This window comes from Varanus komodoensis, unplaced genomic scaffold (assembly GCF_004798865.1).
Source record: "Varanus komodoensis strain SLA01 unplaced genomic scaffold, ASM479886v1 scaffold21, whole genome shotgun sequence".
Lineage (NCBI taxonomy): Eukaryota > Metazoa > Chordata > Lepidosauria > Squamata > Varanidae > Varanus > Varanus komodoensis.
This window is the reverse complement of record NW_025335589.1, coordinates 6,215,065-6,236,394: the sequence shown is the minus strand read 5'-3', so window position 1 is coordinate 6,236,394 and position 21,330 is coordinate 6,215,065. Positions and strand designations below refer to the sequence as shown.

The following is a 21,330-nucleotide window of genomic DNA, read 5'->3' as shown; positions in this document are numbered from 1 at the left end:
AGATCCAGTGGGTGTGAAACCCTCCTATTTCCAGACATGCTTCTAAACCTCGTTGAGGGAATGGGCCTTGAAACAATGGTAGAGCACCTGCATTGCATGCAGAAGGCCCACAGATTCAATCTCTACCATCTCCAGGTAGGGCTAGGAAAGACCTTTGTCTGAATCGGTATTGGTTTTGATACTATGGGGCTGGATAGACCAAGGTTCTGACTGTGTAGGATAGTTTTCTCTGTTCCTATGCCAGCCCTGGAGCTGGTATATATTCTTTCCTTCCAGCACCTTGCCACTTTCTAGTCTCCTGGCATAAACCACAGATTCCCCCCCCCCCCCATTTTGTTTGGTTTGCTCTGATCAGAGTTTATATTTATTTATTTATTAAAACATTTTTATGCCGCCCCATTCGCCGAAGCCTCGGGGCGGCTTACAACAATAAGTTAAAAAATAATTATAACTTTAAATTAAAAAATATAAACATTAAGTTAAAAATACAAAAATACCAATATAAAATAAGCCGCCCTGGCCAGACAAAATCCAATACATTCCCAGCATGACATGAAAATTCCTATTTCAAACTACAAAAGGCAAAATCAACTAAAACAGTACAGTCAATAGGATAACACCCAGCTAGTAGAAAACAAAACAGCTTGACTTGAAAACTGAGAAATAAAAGGTCTTTGCTTTGCCCCAAAATAATACCAGAGGAGGTACTAAGCAAGACTTTCGGGGAAAGCATTCCATAATCAGGGTGCCTCATAAGAACCTGGGAAGACCTGCTCTGGTTCAGACCAAGGGCCTACCTAGTCTAGCTTTCTGTTCATCAGTGGCCAGCTGGCCATGGAAAACCCACACACAGGACATGAGTGCAACAGTACCTAACCACCCACATTCTTTAACAACTGTTTTACCTAGGCTTACTGATATTGGAGGAAGCATTTAGCTTTCGGGACTAGCAGCTCTTAATTTCCTTCTCTTCTAGGCTTTTTCCAAAACATGTTTAAAGCCATTCAGATCGATGACCATCACTATCTCATGTAGAAGTGTGTTTCATAGTTTTCAGTATGTGTTGTGTGAAGATAGATACATCCTTTTATCTATCCCGAATCTCCCACCTATGAGCTTCATGGGATAACTCTTGGTACTGGTATTTTGAGAAAGGGAGAAAAATGTTTCCCTATCCACTTGCTCCATATCATGCATAATATTGTACATCTCTGCCATGTTTTTCCTTTCTTGCTAAGGGAAATACAACATATTTTCTAAGCTAAACAATCACAGAGGAGTTGTTGCAGTCCCTTGATCATTTTAGTTGCCTTTTGTCAACTGTACAATATCCTTTTTAGTGTGGTGACCTGAATTGTACATAATAATCTAAATATGGTAGCACCATAAATTTGTATCAGGGGAGCATGATCTTGACAGTTCTTGGTATGATCTTGGCATTTTCATTCTCACCACCAAATGTCCTTTATTCAGTAGCCACCTACATTGTCGCAGATGCTGGAGGAATAAGGAAAAGCAACAGTTTATTGTCTAAATTTGCCCTAAATCCTTGTACTACAGGGACTACATCTGCAAATGTACTATAGAAATAAATTTCATATAGGCAAATAGATAATAAAGGAAGCTGCATTAATACAGTTTTAAGAAGCTCAAAATGAGGGAAAACAGGTTCTTTCTATTAGATTTCCAAGGCTGCAATGCTAAACACTCTTACCAAGGAGTGAGTCTCCAAGTACATCTTGGAGTAAACCTGCGTAATGACAAAAACACTGGACGGTATTGATAGCTTTTTAAAAGTGATATTTCTACACTTTTAGTTATTACTGATTTGGGAGAGGATTTAAAAATATTTTTGACATCTTTTAAAGTCATCCCCACAGATGTAACCTATCTGTAACCTGTTTGTTCTACTGTTCTAACATTTTAGTTTAATGTCACTTTAAATATATGCCATAATTTAAATTTAATATATGCCAAAAGACTGGATTTTGCCTCTTTTGAACAGATGATAATTGAGATAGTGACTGCTGTGAGAGAGGCAAAAATAAACATTTGGAGGAGGGAGAGGAAGGCCTGAATATACCTTAATTCTTTACACCTGTTTTTTATTCAAAAATGGGCCAGTAACTTTTTACTGTTTAGCAGAGAGGAATACTAAGAACCCAGACGTGCATTTTACATGCAAAAAAGCCCATGTGCCTATTTTATAGATTCTTAACAAAGGGTCTTGAAACCTGACTTGTGTGCGCTGTTACCTAGCAACATGTTATAAAGTCACTGAAGGAGTGAGATATATCTCAAAGATGAAAATGTAAACTTGGTGTGATATGTCAGTGCCACACAAGAGGAAAGATGTTATGTTAAAGGAAGAAATTAAACCCATTGATCAGAGCAATGTGTATCTAAAATAGTGTGTGGGGTTGTACATTTGACCAGCACTGTGATACTTAACTGAGTTCCGGCCCATAAAGCAGTAAGCGATTATGTTTTATTTAGTGGGCTTGTGAAATTTACTAGCAATGTTTTAAGAAAGCATTTCCATTTATTATAATACGAACACACACAAAAAGAGAGGCAGCCTGAAGATAGTTCTCTGTCAGCCGTTTTCTAGAAAATTGCTTGCTTCAGCCCAGATCGATGCACTGCAGGCTTCTCTGCAAATGAGCAAAATAGAAGGGGTAATTAAAGAAATGAAAAAGGGGAAGATGCCAGGGCTAGACAGTTATATGTTGGATTGGTTCAATCTGCTTATACTGCCCCTGCAGGCATTATATGAAGAACCCATTAGTGGACAAGCTCCTGCCATTATTATGGGAGGCACTTGTTGTCCCCAAGCATGAGCAAGATCTAAAAATGTTTATCTGCTATAGGCCCATTTTACAGATAAACATGGCTCTGCAAAGACATTTTTGTGCATTATTGTCCAGTGAGGATACATTTTAAAACACCACTATTGCAACCACAGGGTGAAGTCGTGCTTTTCCCTCGTGAATGTACAGCAAAACTGTATTCTGAGAGTAGCTGATAAAAGGCATTAACAGTCTGGTACTCCAAAGCCACAGGCATGTTGGTAAGGAGTGAGCTTGAACTGCTGGTAAAAAAGATCATTATGAATAGAAACCTCTCCTTAAATTATGAAACCAAGTGGATGCTGCTATGTGCATATGCTGTCTATAGCTGAATGAGGTCTAATAAACTGAAGTTAAATCCTGATAGGACTGAGACTCTTTGGGTATGTGGCTTAAGGTTCAGGAATTAGGTAGGCAGATGGAGGAGATATGTAGTCTTGGAGTTCAGAGCTGCCAGTGTAGGCCCATGTGGTCTTTGGGGAGTGATTATGACTAGCTAGGGCTGGTTTGCAGATATGGCCATACCTCAGTAGGATAACCTGATAACACAGCTCTATGCTCTGATAACTTTCCAGGTATACAATTTATGTACCAGTTAAAGATTTTTTTTATTATGTAGGCAAGCTTTTAGGGTATAGGGAAGTGCTTTATTTGCTTTTCTGATTGTGTTGATTGCTTTGTGATTTCAGAGATATGATGTTAATGTTGTTTATATGCTGTACTGTGTTTTATGTAAGTTACTACCTGTCCAGCTTGCTTATTTATTTCTACAAATACACTGCCTTTTCTAACTTGTGCCTTCCAGATGTATTAGAGTACATTTATGCCCAGTCAGAATGGCCAGTGGCTATACTGTGTGGGGATTATGGGTTTGTAGTCCAACATATCTGAAAGGCACCAGGTTTGGGAAGGCTAATCTAAAGTCATAAAAACATTCAAGAAGCTTCCAACTATTAAAATTATTTTATTGTTATGAGTGGATATAAAGTAGTATGGTCATTCTCCTAAATGGCTGTCCATTTTGTTTTGCAACAGCAATGAAGGGAGTGCCTGTTTAATGTGCATGAAATAGCTGGAGAAGGAAGAGGGAGGAATCAGCAAATTCTTTTACAGTGCTACCCTTTTACATGCACACACATACATACAACATGCTTTGTTTTTCTTTGTTGGTTGCTACTTGAGGCTAGAACTGGGGATCTCCAAGTTATGTAGGTTGCCGCCACATGCAGTGAGTTATTGGAATTGGACCATGGAACATTTTCAGGGTAGTGAAGCATTCTCAGACTCTGGGCTGGCCCTTTGCACCCAGCCAGATCACTGGACCCTTCTGATAGGATGAGTTATAGAAAGTTTCCTGTTTAGGTTGATACTATTGTCTGAACTACAAAGTCCTCTTGCCTCTGATGCATTTCTGTGTGTTCTTTGGCCTGGCCTCACCTCAAACGGCTTTCTGTAGCTCACACTTGACACCTTGCCACAGCTCTTCACCAAGTTATAACCCTTTATCTTTCTCTGTCCTTGTCCCCTTTAGTTTATCTTTTTCATCACTGACTAGCAGTGGATATGGGCAGTGTAGAAAAACAGTTAGTAAAAACAAAAGCAAATCCATAGTTGAGCAATACCTTTATTAGAACCAATCCAAAATACCATTCTCTTCTAGCATTTTGGTTGATCCTATGAAAGGTATTGTCCAGTTGTAGATTTTGGGGTTTTTTTTCTCTCTCTCATGGACCTGCAGAGCTCCCTTTGTTAACTAATAGTGATATTTTAAAAGCAGATCTAGCTCCCACACCCTTAGTACTGGGTTATATCCAATGTTAGCTCTATTTCAAACAGACCCACTTAATGAATGGAAATTAAATCAGTCTAACCACTAACTATCTTGAATGTTTGACTTCTGTGATTGACCATCTGATCAAAGGACTCTGGTGGATTCATATGAGGCAGAGTTGCAATTATAAGTCCTCAGACTTGGAGGCTTATGCTCATCCTATGCCGGGTGAGAGGAGCAGCATCCTCCCACATTTATTTTTGCTAGACAGGCATTTTTGTCTGTTTAGCAATAGCATTCGAAAAGGAGAAGCCTCCAGATAACTCATCTAGTCACCTCCCTTTTTTGGTTATGGAATGGAATGCCCATTCGTCCCCTCTCCAAGATTACCTTCACAATCTCAGAGGGCAGGTGGTGCGATCCTTTCCACGCAGGGTTCAAAGGGAAGGGACCAGAGTTCTGATTCTCACCTCTGAAGTTGGAGTACTATCTCTCATCTCTGACCTTGGATTCTGAAATATGCTATGGCCTCTCAGACACTCAGCTAGAGCCACAATTATAATAGGGTTTAGGGTGCAATAAATGATAGGTTATTGCTCATTTGTCCTAGACAATCCAGAATCTTCTTCTCTTGTGGGAAGATTACACTTTCCTCAAAGTTTAAATGCAATATATTTTGTATATGCAGAAATTAAATTCCTTGTCAGGTCAAGGGTGTTTATGGCAATAGTTTCTGTGGTTTGGTCAGTTATCTTTCATGAACCCCAGTTTACCCAGGCTGTCACAGGAAATGACATAACTCCATTCATTTCAGGACTATTGTAACCTTTTCATATTTTATTTTATACTACTTTAGAGGGTGACCATTTCCCTCACCATATCTTGGAAACATACATGCACTGATGACTCTTCTTAAACATAAAGCAATCTGATTGCCAAATCATACACAACCCATCTGCCTGGGGCAATATTTTACTATTTGGAGAATCTTTTCATTGTTTTCCTCACCCTTTTCTTACTCTATTGTTCTATTTGCATTTGCTTTCCTAAACTTTCAACTTTCCTTACACACTTCTGCTAAGGCAACTTAGCCTTTATAATATTCTGTAATCCATTTCTGTCTGGATGTCTACTAACTCTGCTAGAAGTATGGTAGCTCCTGGCTTTGAAATTTTATGTCGATGCTTATGAAAATTTTGTTGTAAAAATATATCAGTAGTTGATTTATCTCCAAAACGTTGCCCAGTTTGGTTGTCTGTGTAGCTTCCTACCCTACACCTTCCTCACCTATTGGCATGTTTTGGATTGCACTTGTGGTGTTGCTGCTTTCTAATGATGAATTTATATATTCCATTCAGTCCCTCTCTCCCTCTCTCTTAACAGCTGCAAATCAAAAAGAACCCTTGACTCCTACATTCAAAGTGAAAGATGAACCTAAGGATGAGGAAAATGTGAGCTCCACTTTGCCTAAATCCAGTTACGTTTTCAGCCATGAACCTGAAACATCTGCTGCAAGTGTTCCCGAAGAGAATCTCAAAGCACAGGAAGTGCCAGTAAACATGTTGCAGCAGGACATGTCAGTCAAAGCAGCATCTGAACTTCTCATGAAGCTATCAGGTAGTCAATTCACTTAAAATGTGTTGAGCTTCTTGCATTTGGCATTCATTTCTGTCTTACAGTTGTATGTTATTTCATCTATTTACTATGAACTTGCCATTGATCCCAGGATTGAATTGCTCTGGTGCACAGTTGTGGTCTTTCTAAGAACCATTACTGATATATTGCAAATTATTTCAGGTTTTTCTTCTGGGCCTTTGTGCAGTCCTGTACTTTGGACTGCATCTATCAGGTCTGTAGCTTTGGGATGCTAGAATCACAAAGAGGCCGAAAAGGTAACATCTCCACTCCTTACATGTATATTGCTGCAACCTCCCATGGAAGATGCAATAGCAGTGTGCCACAAGTTCTGACACAGGAAATCAATATTTGAATATCTGGATTTGCATAAAAAATTAAAGACCTATGGAACTTGTATCTTCTTTTTTGTGAGATACTGCCCAGTGGAATCTATGCTTGTTAACTTGCCTTCCAAAGAGTTTTTGAGTCTCTAACAACAATTGAGTTACATCAGTTATCTTCTAAGAAGCAGTCTATAGTTGAAGCTCTGAGACCTAAAATGTGGCCAGCATCTCTCAACATTTTGTAAGAGCAAAGTAAGGTTGCATGTGAACCAGAAATATCTTGCTAGTCTGCCAGGTATCTAAGGACTAGAGGGGGTGGTCAGCTTGTGGCCCTCTTAATGTTTTTGCTTATAGCTCCCATCTGTGTTAGCCACCAAGCCAATGGTAAGAAAAAATAATAGCTGTAGGCCAACACTGGGAGGGCCACAAGTTGTCAGTCCCAACAGGAGATATTAAAACTCATTGTATGTTTATGTCTTAAGGTGAAAAATCCATATTTTACAAGCTTCTGTGTACAAGCCAAGAGAGGCAAAATTTAGTCTTGGCATCTTACCAGAGACAGACTTCCTGAATGCCACTTGTATAGCTTTGCTTATAACTGCACCAGGTTCTATTCCTATTTTGTGAAAAATTTAAAAAAGCATTCATAGGGAAATGTTCATTCTGGAACAGGGAACATGGCACAGGGAAAGTACGGTCATAATTTGGGGTTCACCTTCTCTGAATTATGTAACCAAAATACGACCATTCATACACAAGAGAGAGGTATTATCTTGTCTGGCTCAACCAGGAAGTTACAGAAGTACAAAAACAATTGTGAGGTATGGAGAGTACAAGAAGAATATACAAAAAGGCCAGTGAGAACAGAGTATGTTCAGTTGGTACCGAAAGCTGGCAGTTGGAGGAGAGAGGGAAACCAGTCGGGAGTAGAATGAAATAAGATATCCTGGAAGAGGGTGTGGCTGGTTAGAATCCTAAGCAGGAGCACTTCACTGAAGTCCCTGAAGAAAAAAAGGGCCCTCAGAATAATCAAATGAGCCACTCTTCTTGTCTGCTCTAGGAACGCCATCATCAATTATAAGTTGCTAAAGTGGTTGCTCATTTACTGCATTCCATGCAAAGATGGTTCTGCCTATGTACAAGGGGAGAGTTTGCTTCTCCTCCATCCTTTATAGCACTTCCTTGAGAATTGTGAGCTGTGGCCACCTGTATCTACTCCCTAGTGCATGATTGCATAGAGGACAATTTGAAGAGCATCTTTCTACTGGCATGAAACTGAGCCTTTTCATATGAAAAGTTTTTTTCAGTCGTTATAGTCTCTAGGAATGGGAAACTAATCCCTGGTAGGAGGCATCTATCTGTAAAACAGCACCTCCAAGGTTATAATGTTGGGATAAAGATATAGGATGAATTTACTTGTTACACTTACCCACCCTGTCAATAACCGGTGGTGGGTTGGTTGCTTGCAGAATCCATAGTACACATAGCAGATGATTGGGCTCATCATGGGTTGTCCCCCACCTTGATCCTGCACCCTGAATCACAGAGAACTTGACAACTAAAGCCACCATGTCTCTTCTACCCCCCATAATCATAAGCCCTTTTATGCTTTTTGTAACTTTGCCCCAGAAATCACTGTTCATGATCTCAGAGCTGATATCTAGCCCTTTCAGAATACCCATATGGCACATTGGAGGTACTTTCACAGGTGCTGTTACCTCCTTTTTCTTCACAAAAAATTGCACAAATTTTTCAGCAATTTATTTTCTATTACTTTTCATCAACTTGCACAGGTGCTCATTTGCAGAAACTTGACATAGGCAATATCTTTTTTGCTTGGAGAAAGGAGTGGCAAGCAGATAATCCCCTTTGTAGTGGTTTTGGGTTTTGGTGGATCTGACAGATTTCAGATGTCACTCTTGCCCCTTCCCTCTTCTCCTTCCAAGAAGATTAAGAGGCTTCTAAGTGCGATCTTTTACATTAAAGTAGGCTGGCCAAATTGGCTTTGTGACAAAAAAGGAATATTGCAGAGGTCATTAGCAAAAAAGGTCAGTCAAAGTAGGAAGCTAACCAAATGGAAAGATTGCCAGTCAAGCTAGGAAGTTGGTTCCAAACTGTATCTTGCATCTTCCTTTTCAATCAAGTGGAATTACCTCTGAGAGGTTCCTGCTTCTTGTGGGCCAGATGGCAGGAATGCCACACACTACTGAGTTGATCTGCAGTTCTGATATGACACTGGATGATGTATGTTACATATGCTGGACAATGTATTTACACATGTCCCTCTCTGGCACTGCCTGTTCAACAGTATATCCCTCAGAACCAGAGATGGACTGGTCCTCATGAACATCTTGGCTTATCTAGAGGCTCTCTGAAATTGACATTGCATCCAAGAATTCCAACCCTGTCTCTTCTTCCATTTGAGATTCAAGAGTCTCTGGGAGAAGCAGGTCCCATCTCTACATCAGGCTGTTCATGCTTTTCTACTTTTGCAAGATTCTAGGTGCTTCAGAAGATGGAAAATTATGAGCCACCCCAGTTATGGGAGCAAGCAGCTTTGACAGCTAGCTGTCAAAACTCTGTTTTCCTTTTAAAACAGTGTTTTTGACAGGGCTATTCAGGATTTTTTTTGGCAGTGACATATGCATTCATGACAAGGCTATATATATCGGACATCTGTATATGTGTATTTCCACACCTCTAAATTATCAGTAAGGAAAAAAGTACAAACACAGCCAGACAGTTTTCTGGGGCTGAAGAAGAAACAACCCCAGTTGCACGTTATTGAGGCTCGCTCAGAAAAAAGGCAGTGAACAAAAACAGGTAGCAGTTGCTGAGGAGCAGCGAAACAAGCCAGATTCTTCTGTCAAGGACAATGGGATACTGGCTGGAGGAGGGAGGGGAATTACAACCCACAGTGAGTGTAATTATCTGTCGACCACACTGGGTTGTTCTACAAAGTGCCATCCCACCATGTCTTATTCACAGGATGTTGGGAGAATTTTATTCATGTACTGCTTCAGTTTTCTTGTATCTGTGCATTCTCTGTCTGAAAATGGTGGTTGGGATTTTTGGCACAGAGACAAAAAAAAGCATCTAGTTCTAAACTTCTGGTGATAAACTGCAAGTTTTATTTATTCATGCAAGAAATTTCTTATCTATTTTTCATTATAAAATAATTCCCTAATGGGGTATAAACAGTAAAACAAAATACAACATTGATGAAAAGTGTAATCAAATGGGAGAATGGTAAGAATTAAATAACAGTTTATATATAGCAGCAAAGGATAAGTGAGGAAAATCTAATCAAAAGCCTGGGTAAACAGATCTTTACCGAGTGCTGAAAGTTTATAAGATTTGGCACTGCCAAATCTTTGTTATGGACAGGACAGCTGTTCTATCCCTGCATTGTTATGATAGGATTTAGCTCAGTTCTGGAAAGTAAGAACTGCTCTGGGACCAAGACCCCTATGTTCATGTGTTGGAGTAAGGCCCACAGTTCTCCACCAGTACTTTTATGTGGGTCTCTGCATTTGCTGTCAGTGTCATTCTCTTTTTTCTGTCTGTTCATTCCCCCACCCCCTTTATCCAGGACATGTTGTTTGGCTGGTCTGTGTATTCTAGGTAGACCCATTATACTATAACATTTGTAAACAGCACACATATGTTGGCAAGCTACTGATAACTGAATGGCTCTGACTGTCTCTCAGGCTATACAGAAAAATGAGGTTGTACCCTGCATAAAATATTCAGTATGCAATTATACTTAATAGGGATTTTCAGAAAAATTCCAACAGCATACCTTGTGAAGTGAAATTCATTTTTTACTCTAAAAGTACAAATATGTATGGGTAGTATTTTCAATACAAATATAGAAACATATGGTTTGAAGAAAAAATATACCTACTCTTCTCATGAATATTAAGTGGACATTTCTGGAGAGGAAGGTTTATTATTAATCACTGTCCATTTAGTTTTAAAAATAAAAAACACAGGAATATATTTAATTTTGATCACCAATAGTTCAAGAAGACACCGATCAAGAATTTGCAAACATTTTTTCAGTGCTGGCCAGAAATTTAAGTCTGACAACGATAGGGTAGAGCTACTTTATCACAGGAGCAGCAGATGGTTTAAAAAGCTGCTCACAACAGAACAACACAGAGACCGGGTTTGCATGTGTGGGTGGTTAATCATAATAGAGTTGGAAGGGCCAAGAAGGCCATTGGGTCCAACCCCCTGCTCAATGCAGGACTCTCAAATTAAACCATTCCTCTCATGTCACCCCACAAGTACCAGGTTTATGCTGGATGTTTTAATATTGTTGAATGGTTTGTTAACTATTCTGGCTACCCCCACACTCTCTGGGTACTCACATAATGGCAAACTGTGCATGGCAAAGGTAATTAGAGAAATGAGTAGGCATGTGGGGTTAGTTAAACCTCTGCATTACACAGGTGTCAAGTGAACTGGTCTAAAAAGGGTCCCTTTCAAAATGGTATCAGGCTACCATTGTGTCTCTGGGATACAACATTAGTATTGTGGGTTAAAGGGAATGGGTTGTAGGGGTTCACTTAGCATTGACAAAAAAGAAGGCATTCATTTGCCTGACAGTTGCATATACAAAATTGTATGGATAGGTGCAGATTTAGAAATCACAATTATTGAAACAGAATCACAAGGCTACTCAGCACTGTGGAAGGATTGACTAGGTGATATGTGTACAGGCCCAGTCTGTTGTCTGGGTGTTACCTGTTGATAGGAAACGTAAAGGCCTCTGCTGCAATACCTCTCTAAACCTTTTAGCTTTAAACAAGACTTGGGCTAGATACGCAATCAAATAGAAGACACTTTCTAACAGAGGACTGCCTTTGTCAGAGGACTGCAACACAGAGGATTATCCTCTGTAAAATAGGACACCTGTCTGCCCCAATGGGTTGACACACACACAGACTCCTCTTGCTAGTGCTCCTCTGAAGATACATCCAGACAAAGTATTGAAAAGAGGTGCTTTGGGAAGCAAAAGGAGCAATCACCCTTAGCATGTGAAATCCTGGATAATCATTGGCTACCAAGCCCAGCCAAAATTCATGGGTCCTGCTGTTCCTGTGGAACATCTCTAGTCTGACCATGGGGTGAGTGAGCAGTCTGCATTAACTGGCAGACTGCAAGAGAAGCAGGGCAAGGGGCAGACTCCTGCTGCACTGCTGCTTACAAAGCCAGAGAGCCAGTCCCACAGGGCACTCTGGTGGCAACAGAGCACAGTGGAGAACACCCACCACCATCACTGAGGTTGCAGCTATGCTGAGAGAGGGAAGGAGGGACCCAGTGAACAGTGCCTACCCTTCAGAGGGGGAGGGGGAGGCACAGGCACTCTGCAGAAGTCCCAGTTTATCAGGTAGTACGTAGGATCCCTCCCATGTTTAATCTCAACAAACCCAATGAGTTTGATAATGGTGAAAAGTCAATGCCAAAGGTCAATGCAGAATGACTAGGATTGGGAGGAATGTAATATTTTGGGCCATCTTAAGCCACTTAATGTCTTGGCCCAGTGTCATGTAATTGGATGGCACTTTAATAATATGGGAGTAGGGTATGTTTTTTGCTTGTTTTTTAAAAATCTACCTACTATAAGTAAAGACCTGTTTGCCTTAGTTTGCAGTTTAAATGAAAAAGTTGAGAAGTCACATATTAAATCTTCATTCTTTTTTCAGTTTTGAACCCATTATATTGAAGGAACATAGGTTAGAAAGACATTAACAAACTATTTGTCTTCCATGTGTGTATTTTAAGTAGTTCAGTTTTTTAAAAGTTGAATGATAGGGATAAAGGAATTAATTAGGAATTACAGAAACCACAGTTGATATTTCTGTGCTGGCCAGCTGATGGGGTTTATATTAAATTTTATTATATTGTGTATGTATTTTTATTTGTAAAACCTTTGGACCTGTTTGGATAGCACAGAACATGGGGATAATTAATGATATCTTCTGAATGAGAGGTACTTTCTTTTGTTTCGATCCTATAATGTTAGAATTTTGAACCAGATGTCAGTGGACAGATATTCGGCTCATTTTTAGTTACAGGTATTTCTTATGTGATTATCTCAGCAGACTATAGAGAATATTAACTAAAATACTTGATAGTAACTATTTACACTACAAATTGCTGAGTTCAGGGTGATTTTTTTAAAAGAATCAATAAAAGAATGACCTAGTTTGAGGGTTTCTTTTGACTTTGCCTACAAAATCACCTGAAGTCCCAGCAATTGTCTCATAAACTCCAGATGTGATCCTGGAAGTCTTACCTTTCTTACTGATTTTTATCTTCCTTGGAATGATCTTACCATTTATGCTTGTTAATCAGCCATCGTGAAATAGGCAAATGTGTTAAAAGGATCCTCCCCGCCCCCCAAAAAAAACCCTCACTGAAGCAAACACAGCCTCTCACAACCACCCAGCTGGGCACACTGATGCAGATGGGTCCCTAGAACACTCACCTAGTGGAGGAAGCTACAAGGGGCCCGCCCTCCAGAAGATAACTCCTGGCTTTTTGGGGTCCTCCCTCATATTTTAAAAAAATATTGCTTCAGACTGTCAAGGGTAGTAATATTAGTGGAGTTCTGTTTGTTCACTATCAATACACCCAGTAAGGAATGGTGCCCCTGCAAGAGTCTCTGGCACAATGACACATGTTCACTTGAACTTCTGAAGGAGACCTGTGCATGTACTCCTCTCTTCTGATGTTCATGCAAAGGTGCAGAGCCTGCCGCCACGTTGCCAGTGCTCCCTCCCTAGGCCTGTTCGTTCCGCACAGTTAGAACATCTGTAAAAGACTGTGTTCAAAATGAAATCTTTAGACTAACATGAATACAGTGATTTGTAGGATGCTGGCCTTGTTGAGGTTTTCTGTTGTTGCTTTTGTTGGCAGGATCAAGGAAGGAAGGAAGGAAGGAAAGGAAGGAAGGAAGGAAGGAAGGAAGGAAGGAAGGAAGGAAGGAAGGAAGGAAGGAAGGAAGGGACAGTGCCTCCTCCACCACCCCCAAAACTGGATTCCATTTAGCTAAATTAGCCTTCCCCAGCCAGCTTCTTTGAGATGTGTTGAACCACTCAGTGGCCACAGTTGCTGCTGATTGTGGGAGTTTTTGTCCAACAGATCTGCAAGGCACAAGGGTTGGAAAGATTAAGCTAGACTTTGTGCTGAGCTCTACCTGCAGGCTAAAGATATGGTAGATTTCTGTCACTTGATTATTGATTTCAGAATCTGGCAACCATAGTTGTTGGTCTTGTAAAAATCAAAACTACTTCCCCCCCCCAGGCAAATTTCAAAGCAATCTTGTACCACTTTTTTAAAAGATGGGTTGTGGTAAATTGAAAATGTCATTTTAAGACATATGCATCTATCTCCACATACTTAGGCACCAAAAACAGAGGACGGGAGAGCTTTTGATATATTTGCTATGACGGAATTATACTCAATAATAACCCCTGGTACGTAAGAGTCATGTACCAGCAATTGCCAGCAAAATAGCTGTTTATTTAATACATATTTGTATGGTACAGATTTAGATGGCAACATTAAATATGAAAAGTTATTTCAGCTGCAAATTACTAGACTAGAAAGGAAAGGAAAATAGATTCGTTTAAATTTCATCATTTCTACTAAGAAATATAACAACTGTGTGTTTCTATTGCTGCATTTATGCAATCAAGTATACTACAATACTATAGGGTTACAAAAATGAGGTGTCCTGGCATGATTTTGATGGTTGGAATGTGTTTAGAATGGGCAGAAATGATGAGCTGTGCAGAAACAGCTACTCAAGGAAGGCTTTTTCAAAATACCTCTCTTTCAGTGGAACTTTAGTCCTATATTAGGGTTAAGGGTGTGCACCAGAGTAGGGTTGGGGTTAGAAAAATGAGGTGTCCCAGCATGATTTTGATGGTTGGAATGTGTTTAGAATGGGCAGAAATGATCAGCAGTGCAGAAAAAGCTGCTCAAGGAAGGCTTTTTCAAAATTGTCCCATTTTCAATGAAACTTTAGCCCCGTATTAGGGTTAGGGGTGTGCACCAGGGTAGGGGTGGGGTTAGAAAAACGAGGTGTCCTGGCATGATTTTGACGGTTGGAATGTGTTTAGAATGGGCAGAAATGATGAGCTGTGCAGAAACAGCTACTCAAGGAAGGCTTTTTCAAAACCACCCTCTTTCCAATGGAACTTTTGCCCTATATTAGGGTTAGGGGTATGCACCAGGGTAGGGTTAGGGTTAGAAAAATGAGTTGGCCCGGCATGATTTTGATGGTTGGAATGTGTTTAGAATGGGCAGAAATGATGAGCAGTGCAGAAAAAGCTACTCAAGGAAGGCTTTTTCAAAATTGCCCTCTTTTCTTTGGAAAATTCACCCTACATTAGGGTTAGGGGAGTGCACCAGGCTAGAGTTATGGCAGTGGTGTTGAACCTATGGCTCATGTGCCACAGCAGGCACGCAGAGCCCTTTCTTTCAGCACATGAACGAAGTCGCCCCAATATCGCCCCAGCAGCCGAGCATCGGATAACAATACACAGAGTGGCCATGCACATGCTCAGAAAGGGGTAATGGCAGTAGGCGATGATGGCATGAACCACGACTCATTAGACATGACTTGTCGCAGGTTTCGCATGGCTGGTCAGAGCGCTGCCAATGCTTGGACTAGCTGTGAGGTGTTTTTTCTAAACTAAAACCTCAGTTTTCACGTTTTATGGTAGTGTTAGCGCTTTGCGATAAATAAGTGGTTTTGGGTTGCAGTTTGGGCTCTCAGTCTCTAAGGGTTATCCATCACGGCTACTGTATATTGTAACATATTTTTGATCTTGCATGATTTTAACTAGCACAACTGCTATTCCTATATTCAAGTCTATTAAAATAAGTACAAGAACTCCACAATCAGATTGTTCTCGATTTGCCCACATGGGTCATTCCTGCCTTCTGTTTACTGAAGCTAACAGTGCAATAAATCTCATCACCCTGTATATATATAGACGGGAATATATTTATATATATTTCTGTGTATGTCCTCTCTCCTTAAAATCATGCATGTTTTGTTTAAAAAATGCCCGTATCTCTCATAGAAGGAGTGGAATAAATAGTCATTATGAATCTAATATATTTTAAAGTGCTATGAAAAGAATATATTGTGAACCTTTTCCATTATTTATTTAAACCTTTATTTAATTTTGTCCTCAACTTTAGAGCAATTTTTCTAATTTCTCTGTATGTAACTTTTATGTAAGGGTTTCTAATAATATTTATAATACTAATAAAATGGCAGATCATCCTCAGTTTATTTTAAAAGTAACTTCAGCCTTTCAATTAGATTCAGTGTCTCTAACTTGTGGCTTAATTCTTAACAGTGCAATTCTATATATGTTTAAGCAGAAAAAAGTCCTCTAACTTCTAGCATTCACCAGCCTTAGGATTTTTTTTCTGTCCAAATATGGATAGGTTTGCAGTGTGAGTAGCTAGATTTCAGTTTCAACTTTTTAAAGCATCCGTGCAAGTCTGTAACATTTTAATTTATGCTTGCATTTTAATATAAAATATTTTAACTATTTTAATGTTCTATTTTAATGTGTTTGATCAATGTTTGGGTTTTCTAACACAGGTGCTCTGGTTAATCATTTCAAATAGTCTGTGATAAGATACTCTGGCTTATACGTTATATGTTTGTCAAAACACTGAAGAAATAATTTCCTGCTATAACCATTTTTTTTTTTCCTAAACACATGCTTCAGGTATACGTACTTTAGTATTTGTTCCCTTCTAGGCTGGGTTAGGGAGAGCAGCTGAGGGAAGCCTGTAATTTTAAACCAGTTTCCCTTTGTAAAAAGATGATACATGCATGGGCTTCTGAGATGGTATAATTCAGGGATGCACAACTGCAGGCCATGTTTTGCCCACTACTGTTATCACTGTGGCCCATGGAGATCCCACCCACTTTTTTCTGCAGTGCTCTACAAGGGAAACCCTGTTTTTATTTCCAGTCATGGGTTGGAGATGAGAGCAGGTTTTCCCTACTAATAGAAACCCTGCCCTTATTCCTGATCTCCTCTTCCAGCATCCACAGTGCTCTGGAGAGTTTCTCAGCCATCTGAAACCAATACAGGAGGCTGCACGAAGGAGGAAGGAATCCTTATATATCACTTCCATCCCTGTTTTGCTGATGGAAGCTTCCAAGCTTCCAGTTGGATTAAAGAGTCCTCCATTATCAGAAAAACATCAGTTGGATGCAAACAAATGTTTAAAATTTTAGACATAAACTTCTCTGTGAGACTGAGGCAGTATAGAAATCTTAAAATACAAGAAGTGCTAAGGAATGTGTTATGAGAGAACATGTTATTCACAGCAACACCTGAGTATCTTAAGAACTGATTATTTTACCGTGTCACCAACATATTAGCCATCCCCAAGCCTGAAATATTATCAAACGTGTTGTCTGGTGTTGCTTGTCTACCTGCACTTGACTGGCCCTCAAAACTTATAATCAAATTTAGGAAAACTTCAGCATGAGTTCCAGGAATTAGATGCTGCTTCATAGAGAATCAATCAATCAATCAATCAATCTCTCTCTCTCTCTCTCTCTCTCTCTCACACACACACACACACACACACACTCTTCAAGAGTATCTGACACTTTGAACTAGCTCAAAAGGAGGCAAAAGCATTATAGACCTCAGATTGTACTTACTCAATCTTCCCCGAACTGGTCTGGCTGGGAGACACCAGGTGTTTTAGTCCAGCACAGCTGGAGGATACCATATTGAGGAAGGCTGTAGTTATTGGAGAGATGGAGCCTGGCACTTCACCTTCTTGATCACTCAAGCCATGTACAAACTGACCTCACATTCCCCAGGATTCCCTTCATATATATTATCAATTAAAATGGGATGAAGTGAGTGGGTGGCTGCAGTTCCCTTAATTCTTTCTTCTCAAATCATTAACAGGTTAAAGGGACTCACATCTAATGTTTGTATGCTCATTTTTTCCCTCATGAAGGGAAGATAGACATGATGCTAACAATGGCCTCCTTCCACATTTGTTAATAAATTATGATAAATTGTGTTTATTATTTAAATTCTGTAGCCTGCCAACTGGAAGCAGTTTGGAATCTATGAATAGCTTGTGTCTGGATGAGGTAATCCTTTGGAGGGAGAGAACACATGGATTCCAATAAATAAATAAATAAATAAATAAATAAATTTGGCTTTTCTACTTAAGAATGCAATTGGTAATAGAGCTTCCAAAATTTTGGCTCATAAATTACTATATTGAATTGTACTGCAAGGCAATAGAATAAAAATAATTTTACTTTAAATTTTACTTTTTACTTTAAATAATTTTACTTTAAAGAGTATTGTATTAGGCAACTCAACTGAGTGGATTCCAGATAGAGAGTGTATTTGGAGAACTTTAACATCATGCACTCTTGTATAACTTTTAATCCTTACCTAATCTAAGTCAGCCTTCTTCAACCTGGTATCTAACTCACACAACCATTGTTGATGTGGAGGCTTTAGTCTAATACATCTGGTGGATTCCATGTTGGGGAAGTCTGATCAATATGCAGCCAGTGCTCATCTTGACTAATCCTAATGGAGCATGCGCACCAAAAGTGGGGGTTGATAGCTTGTTGGCTATCCATATGTTGCTGCTGCAATTCCTGTAATTCTTTGTCATTGGCTATGCTGCCTAGGGCTGATGGGACATCTGGAGGGCCACAGGTTGTCTTCCCTGGCCTAATCTTAAGCACATACTCCTGTTGAAATTAATGGGCATTCAACGCTTTAACTTTGTCTGGATTATGCCCAGTGTTTTCATGTTTAGGTCTTTCTGTGAAAGAAGTCTCACTGCATTTGAAAATAATATTCTTTTAGTAAGCCATTGACATTTGATACTACCTGCCTTTGTTCTCATTTTTCTGCTGATTTTGCTTTTTATTTGTTGGGATTTTAAAATTGATTTTTAAATATTGTTTTGGTTTAGTGCTTTTAGTGCAAAATATTGTTTTATTTTGTGAATCACTGTGAAATCTTATGAATTGTAGCATGCACTTTAAATAAGATTGCTTAGTATGAAGATGAATGATACTGTTAGGGTTCTCATGAATTCCATTAGTTTTGAAGCAGCATAAAAATGTAAAATTTCCAGAGGGGAAAAATGCTTCTTTTCACCAAAATAAAATAATTTTTTTGGGGAAAAGAGCCTTTACAGATTGCAAGTCACGTTGTTACTTTATGCATAATTTAGTTTGATAGAACATCATCATATTTGGCATATTAAAGGCATGGTTGGTTAAAATTACAACATAAATTTACTTTTTACACTTTTTGTTGGAGCCTCTTTGTTTTTGACAGTTTATAAGGACCAAACAAAAAACAACAAAAACAGAACAGGCCAGCAATATTACTAAGCCAAAGAAAATTATGTCTCTTCTCCACAGTGTTAAACAGAAATAAAGCACTCATTCCCATAAAAAGAACTGAGAAAAAGTGGGGGTGAGTACATGTTGAAACAAGACTCAGTAAATATACATAAAATAGAATCAATCTTATTTTTGAGCTATTGATCTCATCTTAGTTTCTACATCTGCTTCTTCATCTTTATCATTGTTATCATGGATTTCTAAAAACTGAAAGTTTGCCCAGATTTCGCTACCTTTTCACAAATCAGTTTATTGCTTGATTTGGTGTATTTTGATACACTGATGAGTTTCTCACCTGTGCAGAAGGTGAAGAAATCTGAAGTAGAGGGGAAACAAGAGGTATCAGAGACTATGCAGTGCAAAGGCCTTGCCACCATGTTGCAGGAGAGATATATTTGGCAGAATCCCAGACTATATTCTTGAACAAAATCCCTGTTATTCTGTGCGATCTCTGTGCATCACACATGTGGGCTCTTTTCTTCTGTACTTTTAAGTGGCAATACCCTTAGATTATCAAGAACAGCTTTACTTTGGCCATGTGATAATTAATTTCTGACAAAAGTGCACTGTAATGCAGTGATTACAGAAGAAATTGGCTATGGAATCTTCAGGGAATTTTCCCGTTGAACCCAGTAGATACCCTCCTGTTTCTTATCTTTCTGTGTTCTTTAAGATCCTCAACTATTACTGTTTCTTGAAGAACTTCTCCCTTTTTAGCATATTTTCACAGAAGATCACTACTCATTTGAGTTTTATTACAGAGCTTCAGTGACCCTATTTTATTCTTTGCATTTTTTTTCTTTTTGAGAACATCTGCTACAATATGGGTAGCTTTTACATGTTTTATAACTTCTTTTGTTTGTGTGTAGATATTCTGGAAGGTGCCCGGTTTCATGATGTCATTAAGAAGCAACTTAGTCAATGAAATGTAAATTCTAGTGCAATAATACATGGATACTTACTCATTATGATCTCCCACTCTGCTTTCATATTATTTGCATAGTTACCACCAGCACCCCTGCCATCATCATCATCATCATATTTATTTCTATTCCACGTATTTCCAGAGATTGGGACTTTGGGTGGCTCAGAACATTGCTAGCAAAGCAAATGTTACTGGGTATTTTAATATTTTTAATATGAGGGAGGATTAACATGGGTGGTGTTTGAGGAAAACAACCAAATTTCAGTCATATTAAAGTAAAATAATTGCTTTTGTTACTAAAGCAATAGCAAAATAGGAAGTGTTCGTAGAATCTATTGTGGGTAAAAGCTATGATTACCTATAATGTTCTTGTAAAGAGTGACAAGGCCATTCTGTTCCAACTTGACAAAGATTGTTCAGATTATACACTAAAGTAGTTCCTAGTCAAGTGAGGAATCCCTTTGCAGGTGTAGTTACCTCTCAGCTCTTCAGAAAGAAACGACCTCAAGGCTCACTTGAAATCTTCATTACCAATGGACATTTACACAAGCTATCAACTCTGTGCTTTATAGAAACTCTAAAAAGAAAAATGCCAAAATCCATGGGAGGTCAATACCTTTATAAAGAACAACCGAAATGCAAAAATTTGTGGGCAAACTTTTGTAGTCTTCAGATCTCTTCATCACAAGATGTTCCAAAGAACAGATAGAGAGGGGAAAATGGCTGACAACGTTGAAGTAATGAATTTTGCATGGGCAGAGCCCTATGACGGAGTTACAATTAATACTCTGAACAGGCATTCTTCAACACTTACTTCATATAAATATTTGGAATGGAATGGAACCTCTAAGACTTTAAATTAGCCTTGAAGAAGGGCTCTGGACCAAACAAACATGTGTACAAAAAATGTTTGTGACTACAGCAGTGAAGGAGAGACAAGATGAATTCTTCCAAGCAAGACAGTAGGATATTGGCTGGGAGATGAGGGAGGGAGGGAAGGAAAAAAACAAACCTTGTTAAACCAAATTGTCTGCAGACACTCAATGGATTTTTCCACAACCTGCATTGTGTAGTTTATTCATTAGGGAGGCCGCCATGTCATGCAAACTTGCCTAATGTTATCAAGTTGCCTTGATATGCTGAGAGAAATGTAGTGAAGAAGCTGAAAGTGCAAAAAAAAAAAAAGTTAGAGAAAAGGTTAAAGCACAATTGGGATCAAAGAGTGGCTAGTAGCTGTGCTTGAGAGCCTTTTCCCTTATGCAGTTCCCCTTTACCATGCACGCATGTGTGCGCACACCCACACCCTGAAGGCTGATTTAAAAAGTTACACAGAATTCTTCCTCTTTCATATGCGTGTGACACTTGCA

At 39.2% G+C, this 21,330-nt stretch overlaps 1 protein-coding gene across 4 annotated transcripts in view; it reads left to right on the top strand.

The window, feature by feature from the left end:
• Window positions 1-21,330, top strand: part of ZNF827 (zinc finger protein 827) — a 135,760-nt gene that overhangs the window by 50,111 nt on the left and 64,319 nt on the right. For all 4 annotated transcript variants that reach the window (XR_006414826.1, XM_044430998.1, XM_044430997.1 and 1 more), the window contains exon 5: window positions 6,004-6,237. Coding sequence is in view for 3 of the 4 variants with exons in the window: in XM_044430998.1 (XP_044286933.1) it covers window positions 6,004-6,237 (234 nt within the window). In the remaining variant the exon portion in view is untranslated. The remainder of the gene's footprint in view (window positions 1-6,003; window positions 6,238-21,330) is intronic.